Consider the following 12,805-nt stretch of genomic DNA (forward strand, 5'->3'; position numbering starts at 1 on the left):
GAGGCAAGGAACAAGATTCTTTTTTTCTTTTTCCAATATTTTCATTACATTTCATATACACAAATACAGAATTTGTAAGGATACTTATTATAAATCAAAATAAGGTAGCACAAAGTGTACTATAGATAAATCACACTGATACAATCACGGTATCCCATATTCATGATCAATCAAATAAAATAAATTGAATTATGAAATACAATAGTATGGTTAATTATATTACTATTAAAATCTACACCCACTTCCAAGACAAAGCTGGTTGGTAAAAAAAACAAAAGAAAAAAAAGAGTACTTTACCATATAGTGTTTTATAATAATAGCCCAGATCTATATTTTAATAACAGTAACAATTCAAAGATTGTCAAATAGTTTGAAAATCTTGATTAGAATCAGAAATCGAACAACGAATCTTCTCTAAATTTAAATATGACATAACATTGCATAACCATTGAGCATGTGTGTGTGGGGGGGGCAACCTCCTTCCATTTAAGCAAGATCACCCTCCTAACCATAAGAGAAATAAAATCCAGTACCAAAGGCTCCAAAATTATAGCTCTTTCCTCAACAATACCAAATAAGGCAGTCAAAGGATTGGGCTTAAAATTAACTTTAAAAAGTACAGAAAAAGTTTGGAATACATCTTTCCAATATTTTTCAAGGCTCGAACATGACCAAAGCATATGAATTAATGAAGCCTCTCCATTATTATATCTGTCACAATAAGGAGATATATCTGCAAAAAAATGAGAGAGCTTGTCTTTAGACATATGAGCCCTATGTACTACTTTAAATTGTAGGAGGGAATGACGAGCACATAATGATGAAGAATTAACCATTTTGAAAATAGCCCTCCAGGTCTCATCAGATAATGAAGTCTGTAAATCCTTTTCCCAGTCTTTTTTAATTTTGTCTAAAGGAGCCATTCTCAGTCCCAACAACACACAATAAATGTAAGATATTCAGCCCTTATCAAAAGGTTTCAAATTAAAAATTACATCTATTATGTTCTTATCCGGGCTGGTAGGAAATATATGTAGTTTAGATCTTAAAAAATCTCTAATCTGTAGATATCGAAAGAAGTGGGTATTTGAGAGCTGCTCTAAAGAAGAAAGAAACCCTCCAACAAACAGATCCTGAAATTGTTTATTGCCTAATGTATCCCATTCTCTGAAAAACAGATGAGTCGTAGATGGTTTAAAAAAAATTAGAAAAAATAGGACTAGAAAGAGAAAATCTCAATAAACCGAAATGTTTTCTAAACTAGCCAGATCCTCAAAGTGTGTTTAACCACCAAACTGTCAGTTAATTTATTTAAAGATAAAGGAAGAGAGGATTCGAGAAGAGAAATAATAGAAAATTTCGTAACTGAGTTGGCTTCCAAAAAGCCCCGTGTTGGACAATCCTCACAATTAATATAATATATCCAGAACGTAAGATTTCATATGTTAATTGTCCAATAATATAACCTAAAATTGGGTAGAGCAAGGCCTCCATTCTTTTTAATTTTTTGAAGGTGGGCTTTATTTAATCGGGGTTTTCTGTTCTTCCATATATAGGAAGAAAGAATCAAATCTAAAGAATCAAAAAAAGACTTAGGAATAAAAACAGGTACGGCTTGAAAAAGGTATATAAATTTAGGTTAAATACTCATTTTAATAGAATTAATTTGACTAATCAATGATAAAGAGAGAGGCATCCAATTAGAAAGTGTCTTTTTCACATAATTCATTAAGGTTAGAAAATTTTCTTTGAGTAGGTCTTTATAATTCATAGTGAATATTACACCCAAATATGTAAATTGTTTTCTTACAATTTTAAAAGGAAGGTTGGTATCAAATTATTTAAAGGAAACAATTCATTCTTATGTAAATTCAATTTATATCCTGAAAACTGACTAAAATTAGTCAGTAAAAGAAATATAGAGGGTAAAGAAGTTATAATATTAGATATAAAAAGCAATAGGTCATCAGCGTAAAGCGAAACTTTATGAGTAGTACCTTTCCTTAAGATACCGGTGATGTCTTTAGGCTCTCAAAAGGCAATTGCTAAGGGTTCTAATACCAAATCAAAAAGCAGAGGGCTCAACGGACATCCTCGTCTGGTTCCACATTGGAGTTTAATTGGTTTAGAATTCTGAAAGTTAGTAAGGACCCGAGCGGATGGAGATAACTAAAGTAATTTAATCCAAAGAATAAAATTGGGCCCAAAATTAAATTTTTCTAAGGTTTTAAATAGGTAATTCCATTCAACTCAGTCAAAAGCCTTCTCCGCATCCAGAGAAATCACACATGGGATATTTCCTTGGATGGAGAATGTATAACATTTAACGATTGCCGTATATTAAAATGGGAATATCGATTTTTAATAAATCCTGTCTGATCATCAGATATTATAGAAGGTGTAATATTCTCGAGTCTACGGGCCAAAACTTTAGATAGGATCTTAGCATCAACATTGGGATTCTTATTCTTTTTAAGAATAAGTGAAATGGAAGCTTCATAAAAAGACTGTGGCAACCTACCCACTTTGAAGGAATCAGTAAGGTACAAGGTATAAGTGATGAAGAAAAAGCCTTATAAAATTCTCCAGAAAATCCATCAGGTCCTGGAGATTTCCCAGAATGCAATGATCGTATAGCCTCAGTGATTTCCTCCTGAGAAATAGGTTGATTATCAACCGAAAGTCCAGGAATATTTAATTGGTCTAAAAATTTGTTCATTGCAGTATTATCTTTAACAAAATCAGAACTGTAGTTTAGAATAAAATTCTCTAGAAGTGTCATTTATTTCAAAATGGTCAGTTGTCAAATCACCATTGGTTTTGCGAATTTCTTTAATTTGCTGTTTAGCTATAAAGGTCTTAAATTGATTAGCCAATAGTTTACCAGTTTTTTCTCCATGTATATAGAATTGGCTTCTATCTTTTAAAAGTTGGCTTTCAATTGGATACGTTATAAGAAGATCATATTTAGTTTTAATTTCAATACGTCTTTTGTATAGTTCAGTGTCTGGTGCCAAAGCATATTTCTGGTCTAATTGTTTTAATTGATTAACTAAGTCAGCTCTCTCTTTATTAGCTTTTTTCTTAACATATGCAGTATAAGAGATAATTTGTCCTCTAATATATGCCTTAAAAGCGTCCCAAATGATAAGACTAGAAGTCTTTTCCAACGTATTTTCTTCAAAAAAAAGAGTAATTTGATTCTCCAGAAATTTTAGAATGTTCCTTATCAGATAACAAAGTTAAATTGAAATGCCAGGATCTGTTCATATGAATAAAACGAGGAAGATTTAAAGATAGAAATACAGGAGAATAGTTGGATATAGCTATTTCTTTATATTCAATGGATCGAACTAATGGAATCATTTGACTATCAATTTAAAAAAAATCAATCCTGGTATAGGAATGATGGACATGAGAGAAGAATGAATACTCCCTTTCTGCCGGGTGAAAAAAATGCCAGACATCAACAATATCACATTTCATTAGAAAGGATGGAATAAATAAAGCTGATTTATTAGGTGTGGCTGATTTAGAGGAAGAATGATTTAATACTGGGTCTACACAAAAATTAAAATCTCCTTCCATCACTAAGGAATAAAGACTCAAACCTGGCAGGAATGAAAAGAAACACTCAAAAAATCCTGGGTCATCCACTTTGGGGGCGTACACATTAACAAATACAATTAATTTATTATCTAGTTTCCCTGACACTATGACAAATCGCCCATTAGGGTTAGGGACAACTTTATGTTGAACAAAAGAAATTGTATTGTCTATAAAAATCGAGACCCCTTGAGATTTTGCTCTGAATGAAGAACAAAATTGTAAATCCCTCCACTGATTAAAAAGGCGTGCGTTGTCACAACTACGTACATGCGTTTCTTGTAGAAAAATAATGGGGGCCCTTTTTAATATAAGCAAAAATCTTATTCCGTTTCACAGGATGATTTAATCCTTTCACATTAAAACTAAGTAAATTAATATTTTGATCCATTTTAAATATTAATTAACAGAAGAGTTAAACAATCTGACCATACATTATTAGAATCAGAGAAAGAACCATAAAATAAGGTACTCAAACAGAAAATTTGGATGGTAGCCCAACCCAGCTTCCAGGGAAAAAAAAAGGAACCCCACCCCCCTCCCCCTCCCCCTTCCAAAGCCAAAAAGCCCGCCAAAGGACAGTCGGCATGCTAAACCCTAAAGACAACCCTCCCAAAGAAATCCTGCTGGTAAAACTCCAATCATTCGAGGTAATAACCTTGTTCCTACCAAGAGAAAACAGACAAAATAAACGTAGATCAGAAATCCAAAACATAAGAGGATTCATTTTAACAATTTCCAAAAAATATATATAGAAAAACCTCAAAAAAAGAGTAAAGTAATAAAAAATAGCAAAGAAAATATCAAAAAGCAAGATATATAAATGGTCAAAACTTAAGTTTATTAAAACCTTATTCTATCCAACATTAAAATGATAATTGCTCTTATAAGAGATATAACACAATCAATCTTCTGCTTTCAAAAACTTCTATACATGTTCAACCAATCCCAGCCATTTCTGCACACTATTTTCCTGAACGATTCTAAGACGTGCTGGGAAGCAAAGGGAGGGCTTAAACCCTTTGTTATAAAGCAGCGACATAACCTCTTTATACTTGGCACATTCAGCCATAACCTTCGGTGTATAATCTTCCACGAATCTGATCATCTTCCTGTTGTAATCAATCGTTCCTACTCGACGGGTATGACAGATTAAAAGATCCTTAGAATGAAATTCATGAAAACATAAAATAACCGACCTAGGTCGCTCCCTTGACTTTGGTTTTGGGGCCAGTGACCGGTAGGTGCGGTCCAGCTTAGGCACAGAAGGCAGTAAATCAGGGAATAGCTTCTTCGGAAAGCTTGCAAAGAACTCCATGGGGTAGGCACCTTTACTTGATTCTTCAAGACCCAGAATACGTAGATTGTTCCTTCTGCTTCTGCTTTCCAGGTTGGTAATCTTCTTTGCTAGTTTTTCATTAGATAATGATAATTTTTTGCAGAGCTTACTTATGTCTTCTAAGTCCGCTTCCAGTATCGACAAAGTTTCTTTATTCTCCTTAATTCGCTTATCGTGTTTGATTAAAGTTTGTTGAATAGTGTCCAACTTGACATTAAGATGTTGAAATTCCTCAGAAAGTTCTGTTCTTTGCTTTTTAAGGAAATCTCCAATTGATTCCAAAGTGGTTGGAGAATCATCTTCTTTTTCTTTTGCAGAGGCTCTGGTCTTTCTCATAGACATAATAGAGCAATATTGAGATTTGTAATAAGGTTTCAAAAAACTGGCAGGAAACAAAAATTTAGATAAGGTAGGAGCAAGTTCAAAAAGATGTTACCCCATCGGCTGCCAGCAGGGCTGTCAGGAACAAGGATTGATAAGTGGGCACATGTCTCTTGCTTTCTGAATAGCCTTATGGTTTAAGAGCAAGATCAGTGTTTGTCTTTGCTGATGTCCACCTCTGGATCGGTATCAAAGAGGAGTTTCCACAATTCACCAACCTACATAAACCTTTTAAGTTTCTTAGGGTTTTCTGTGGTAAACTATTTGACAATCAGCTTCTGTATCCCTCTAACAACCTTCGGTCTTTTGGTAGGTGACTGTCAGTTAGCAGGAGACAGCGAAAGACACTGGTGTGATTTTTAAAGAAGAGAAAGCAAATGCATTCTAAATTGCCTCATCTGGTTTAGATCCAATTCCTTCACAAATCTATAATCACAAGTGGCACTCATGGTTCCTAATCATGCCAGTCTTTTCATTGCCTATGTGGAACAGTCCTTGTTCCAAACCTAACTCTGCAACTCTTTCAGTTACTCTGTTACATCAATAATTACATTGGTGTTGTTTCTTGCACTCATGTGGAACTTGTCAATCTTATAATCTTTGCAACTAACTTCCACCCCACCCTGAAATTTTCTGTGATATCACTCCGGAGAAACATTGTATCATTTCCTAATGCATGTATGCATTTCTAAATGACAATAAAAGAGGACTGAGTGTTCTCATAATCTAAATTCACTTGGACTATTTTCAACACCACTCTCCTATTTCTGAATTTCTATGTCTCCATCTCATAAGACAAACTATGTATTGACATTTACTACAAAGCCACTTGCTTCTACAGCTACAGTACTTCAATTACACTCCTTCTCACCGAATTTCTTAAATGATGACATCACTTTTCTCAGTTTATTTGTTTCAACTGCATCTTTTCTCAAGATTAGCATTTCCGTTCTACGTAATCTGAAGCGTCCTTTTTCAGGAAATGTGACTTCCCCTCTACTGTGGCTGATGGACTCCTCACTAGTTTTCCTAGACTTTTGCTTTCAGATATTCCCCCACAGCCCTCCTAGACAGAGTTAAGAGTTCCCTCGGTTTTAGCTTCTGCATTCAGTGCATCATTCTTCACCATTACTGCCAACTATGATACGATCCACCACCAGTTACACCTCCCCTCACCAACCCATCTTTGCTTTCAGTGACTACATGGTTGTCTCATCCTTCTCCACCCACCCCTCGCTGTCCCAAAACACTTTCTGCTGCAACCAGAAGAGAAGGAACACTTGTGGCTACAGCATCAATCCATAACCAAGTTGCCCTGTCTCACTGGTTCGCCTATGTATCACCCACACACTTGACCTACTATGTTTCCCGTTCCCTCCTCCAACTAGTTACATCTGCCCATCCTCCTCCCTTATATGGTTCCACTTATCACTTTCCCTACTTATCAGATTCCGGGATCTGCAGTCTCTTGTCTAGACATATCACCATCCAGCCTCTGTCTCTACCTTCCCTCCCCCACCTCTGTCTCCCTTTCTCCCTTCCTTCCTCCTTATTTGTTACCCACCAGCAGTATCTCAGCTCCACCCCTCTGCCATCTGATTTCACCTGTCTCTTATTCTCCTCCTCCCCCAATTTTACCTATCACCTGACAGCCCCTGCCTCACTCCTCTCAGCTTTTCATAATGTCAGTGGGGTGATATGCACTTAAAAGTGGAGTATGGCTTCCCGGATTTTATAAGTAGATGTACAGAATACAAGAGCATCGAAAGCATGATGTACCTTTATAAAATGGTGTAGTCACATTTGAGCATTTTGTCCAGTTCTAAATGCCACATGTTAGGAAAAAGGTAAAAGCTTCAGAGGGTGCAGAAGAAATTTACTGAACGTTTCCAAAAACAATTTCTCCAAAGAAAGATGTTCTCATGGATGGAAGAATCAAGAGCTAGTGAATGTAGAATGAGGTGATTGGCAAAAGGACATAAAATGTCAGGAAGAAAAATATTTTATACAGAGAATACTTTGAGTTTGCACTGCATTGTTGGGGTGGTACTGAAGGCAAATTCAGTTACAGTGTTGAAAACATCTGAAAAGAAAGATTGCTGTAGTTCAACATAGAGCAATAATGGAGTGAACTAGCAGGAGTGTTCTTCTGTGGCACCAGTACTGACAGTGGAGGAATGACCTCCTCCGGTGTTAAGCCTATTCTGTGAAATATATTTCACAGTTCTAGCAATTTTTCTGTTGATTTCATTAATCTCCCTCATTTATGCTGATCCTGACACATCAGTTGCAATCATTAAGCTTTCACACCATCTCTTAGATGCCTTCAACAAAATTTGCGTTAACTGAATATTCTCAGTTTTCATTCTATCATAGGCATTACTTCTGTTCTCGCCAATTTTAACACACACGTTCACACTTCTGATTTTGTTGGAAAGTATTTGGCTTGAAGTGTTAACATTTTACCTCTTCCCCCTCCCTAGTTGGCTCAATGGCAGAATATCTCCAGCACTTTCTGTTTTTGTTTTAGTATTAATTTAGCCAATTCTCCCAGAAGCATTTTGGAAGCAGAATATAAAATACTACATGTCATATAGTGTTAGTGGAAGAAACATGTTTTACCTCATCTTAAATCAACAAAAAAAAAGTAATTTGTCTTACTTTCATAACTAGATTTTAGAGACTTGTGTTAAGAACTGTGGTCATCGTTTCCACGTCCTGGTAGCTAATCGTGACTTCATCGATGGCATTCTGGTCAAAATTGTCTTACCCAAGAATAACCCGCCAGCTATCGTACAGGATAAAGTGCTTGGACTGATACAGGTGTGTGTATTTCTTCTAACTTTTGCTGCTTAATTTTATAAATATCTTGTAAAATTTTCAGATTCTTCAGTTTCAAAATGTTACATTTTGTGTTTGAGACATGAACAGTAGCAATTGGGTCAAATTTAGCCCATAGCCCCAGGGGATTTGCATAATAAATATGCATTTCCTCTGCAAACTCCTTCATTGCAAAGGATGGAGATAGCACCATTTCTTTAAAAAAAGGTGTTATCCAGTTACTGTCCAGGTACAAGGGAGAGGACAAAGGAAAGCAGCTTTTAACAAATGAAAAAGCAGGCCTTATTTTCTGGTTATATTGAGCTTCAGTGTTCTTGTGGGTTTTGTATGAACAGTGGAATTACAAATGTTATGGCAAATAAATATTCTGTTAGATTGCCATCACTACAGAAGTCCAGCAGCTTTCATGTGCTGGCATGGCACCACTTTCATCCCAACATTAAAAAGGTCTCCCTAGTCCATATGACAGGGCGCTCTTAGTATAAATCATCAGCAAATTACAGTGAACATAAACAGCATGAAGATAAATTTGTTTTTCTTTCTTTAAATCTTTTTATTAATTATTATTGAAAATCAACAACAGAAAAAAATATATCAAAATAATCAAGATAACATGTCCATATGTAAAGTAAAAGTTAAACTATCGACCAGGCCGAGCAATATATCAATAATAATCAAAAAACAAAGTATTAAGGTTTTTTTATGGAAAAAAGGAAAGAAAGAAAAAAAGAACCCTTACTAACTAAAACAGAGGAAACCTCCTAGTATCTAAAAAAAAGGAAAAAAAAAACATTTGGAGCACAAACCCGGAGCTATGCGCCATACAAGCTTCCATTAAAAAAAGACATCAAACCGCCAACCAAACCCATATAAGCAAGCATCAGAGAAGGACCATCTGTATTAACTCAAGTCAAATGGTAATAACGGGCAAAAGAACCCCACTTTCTTTCGAAGTCAAATTTGGGATCAAAAGTTCGACTTCTAATTTTTTCCAAACTAAGACATAACATCACCTGAGAGAACCATTGTATCAAAGTGGGAGCAGAGGCATCTTTCCATTTTGATAAAATACCCCTTCTAGCCAGTAATGTGACAAATGCAATTACGTATTGGTCAGATATAGAAATACCGTGAGTATGTTGAGGAATTATACCAAACAAAACTGTCAATTTATTAGGTTGTACATTGATTTTTAAAGCTTTAGAGATTGTAGAAAAAATAGATTACCAAAATTGTTTCAATACCGGACATGACCAAAACATATGTGTCAATGTAGCTATCTCAGTTTTGCATCTATCACACTGACTATTTACATTAGGAAATATTTTAGACAATCTCTCCTTCGTCAAATAATAACGATGTACAATTTTAAATTGAATTAGAGAATGACTGGCACAAATCGAAGAAGAGTTAACCAGCTTCAAAATTCACAACCAATCCTCTGTTTTCAAGGTCATATTAAGCTTTCTTTCTCAATCTTGCTTAATCTTAAGTAAAGGATAATTATCCTGTTGTAATAATAAATTATAAATTTTCCCAATAAAACCTTTCACTAAAGTGTTCATTTTTAAAATAATGTCTAACAGGTCAGAGTCTTGTATATATGAAAAATTACTTAAATATTTTTGTAAGAAATGTCTGACCTGAAGATATTGCAAAAAATGTGAGTATGAGAGAGAGTATTTAGTTACTAATTTCTCAAAGGACATGAATCAACCTTATTGAAACAAGTCCATAAAGGAAAAAATTCCTTTATTCCTCCAAAGAGAAAAGGTAGGATCACTAAGTGAAGGTTTAAATAAATAGTTTGATAAAATAAACTAAAAAGGTTAAATTTTTTAAGATTAAAAAACTTACAAAACTGGTACCCCATTCATAATGATTGATTAATCATAGGATTTATATTTAGAATAGAAATTTTGGCTAATTATACAGGTAAAGGAGCTCCTAATAATGAACTTAAATGAAATTGTTTCACAATTTTCAATTCCAAATCAACCCAAGATGGCTGTTTCTTTTTATCAGTCCAATATAACCAAGAACATGCATAACATATATTAACCGCCCAATAGTACATTCTTAAATTAGGCAAAGTAAGACCTCCATCCTTTTTTAATTTTTGTAAATGACATTTTCCAATTCTTGGTCTTTTATTATTCCAAACAAAAGATGAAATAATAGAGTCAACCTGATCAAAAAACTTCTTAGTTAGAAAAATAGGAATGTTTTGAAATACATATAAAAGTTTTGGTAAAATCACCATTTTAACTACATGAATTCAACCTACTAACAAAAGTGTAAGTGGATTCCATCTAGAAAAAAATTGCTTCATAAAATCCACTAAGGGAACTAAATTAGCTCTATAAAGGTCTCCGTAGTTTTTAGTGATGATGATACCTAAATATTTAAAAGAATCCGTAACTTTTAGAGGAATATTACCATATATAGATGCAGAATCATTTAAAGCAAATAATTCATTTGTATGCAGGTTTAATTTATATCCTGAAAACAATCCAAATTCATTTAATAATTTCAATAAGCTAGTAATAGATTCTTCAGGATTCAAAATATAAACCAAAAGATCATCCGCATCAAGGGAGATCTTATGAATAGTCCCATTTATAGAAATTCCTTGAATATTTTTAGCTTCACGAAGTACAATAGCCAGGGATTCCAACATCAAGTTAAATAACGGAGGACTTAATGGACAGCCTTGTCTCGTACCCTGGGAAAGTTGGAAAAAGGGGGATCTACGGTTATTAGTGATAACAGTGGCAATAGGGCTTTTATATATCAGTCTAATCCATTTATTAAAATTAGTACCAAAGCTAAATTTCTCTAAAACTTTAAATAGATATTTCCATTCAACTGTATCAAATGCCTTTTAAGCATCTAGAGAAACAACACATTGGGGGATCTTAGAGAGGGATGAGTATATAATATTTAACAATCTCCGAGTATTAAAAAAAGAATAACGGCCTTTTATAAAACCTGTTTGATCCTGAGAAATAATTTTAGCTAGTATATTCTCCATCCGATTAGCCATTATTTTTGAAAGAATTTTGGCATCCACATTTAATAATGAAATAGGTCTATATGAAGCACAGTCAGTAGGATCTGTATCTTTCTTAAGAATTAAAGAAATAGAAGCTTCATAAAATGTGGAAGGTAACTCTCCTAACAGAAAAGAATCTTTAAGCATTTCCAACATATAAGGAGTAAGCAAATGTTCAAATTTTTTTTATAAAATCCTGCAGTAAAACCATCCAATCCAGGAGCTTTACCAGGTTGCATTGAAAGAATAGCTTTCTGAATTTCTCTTTCAGTGAAAGGAGCATCAAGAATTTGCTGATCTTCAATAGATATTCTAGGACAGGGGTCCCCAACCTTTTTCGCACTGTGGACTGGTTTCATATTGACAATATTCTTGCGGACCGGCCGACCAGGGTGGTGGTAGGGTTACCAACGGACAAGAGTAGCAGTCAAATACACTGGGTTTACCCCAAGAAAGACTACAATGACCACGAAGCCTTGCACGGGCACCAGCGCACATGCGTGTACAATTTTTTTCTACAAATCGTTTCTGGCGATTCTGTTCGGGGGAGGGAAAGGGGGTGTTAATCATGACCGGAATATCAGTGCTAAGTGGCTAATACACTCAATTTCCTTTCTAAAAGGGTTTATCTAACGAATTTAATTTTAAACACACAGCGCATATTTTCCTCACATGAATATGGTGATAAGTCAATTATCAGGGGAGCTTGAAGTAAGTGTTGAACGAACTTCCAGTAGAAGTGGTGGAGGCAGGTTCGATATTATCATTTAAAGAAAAATTGGATAGGTATATGGACAGGAAAGAAATGGAGGGTTATGGGCTGAATGCAGGTCGGTGGGACTAGGTGAGAGTAGCATTCGGCACAGACTAGAAGGGGAGAGATGGCCTGTTTCCATGCTGTAATTGTTATATGGTTATATAAGTCAATAGCATCATAACATTTTAAATAACGTTTGGATATTAAACACGCAGCGTATATTTTCCCCATATGAACATATAAGATCATTGCAACACACCAATATCGCTGAATCAGTGGGAGCCCTGGGCTTGTTTCCCTGCAACGAGACCGTCCTAACGAGGGGTGATGGGAGACAGCAATACTCGAAAGGGGTTCCTTGTGTCCAGTCTATTCCACAATTTAGTTTTCGTTGCATTCATTGCAGAGATATGATGTTGGAAATGGAAGCAACATTTTCAGTGCTTTCGTGGCTTTTTCAGGATTTTTAGCCTTGACTTTGATCCAGAATGCTGGCAGAGATGTTATGTCAAATATACTTTCCAGCCCGTCGTCATTTGCAAGTTCGAGGAGTTGATCTCCTTCCCGCGCTGAAATGGATGACCTGCGGGTAATGACCTCGCATCCGTTCAAGCTCAACAGTGGGTGTGACAGGGAATGAGGAAAGGTGCAGCTGACTCCTATCGCCAAATCATATTGCTTCCTCGTGGCCCGGTGGTTGGGGACCGCTGTTCTACGAAAATCAATCTTTTGTAAAAAGGCATACATATTAGAAGGGTCAGCTGGAAACTGAGATTTATAGAGTTCACTGTAATAGTCTTGAAAAATGTTATTAATATCTTCATAA

The 12,805-nt window shown here is 35.2% G+C and overlaps 1 protein-coding gene across 7 annotated transcripts in view; it reads left to right on the top strand.

Annotated features, from left to right (window-relative positions):
- Window positions 1-12,805, top strand: part of LOC140202867 (TOM1-like protein 2) — a 180,699-nt gene that overhangs the window by 64,798 nt on the left and 103,096 nt on the right. For all 7 annotated transcript variants that reach the window (XM_072268363.1, XM_072268364.1, XM_072268367.1 and 4 more), the window contains one exon: window positions 8,000-8,149. In XM_072268363.1, coding sequence (XP_072124464.1) covers window positions 8,000-8,149 — 150 coding nt within the window. The remainder of the gene's footprint in view (window positions 1-7,999; window positions 8,150-12,805) is intronic.

Source organism: Mobula birostris, chromosome 9 (genome assembly GCF_030028105.1).
Source record: "Mobula birostris isolate sMobBir1 chromosome 9, sMobBir1.hap1, whole genome shotgun sequence".
NCBI lineage: Eukaryota > Metazoa > Chordata > Chondrichthyes > Myliobatiformes > Myliobatidae > Mobula > Mobula birostris.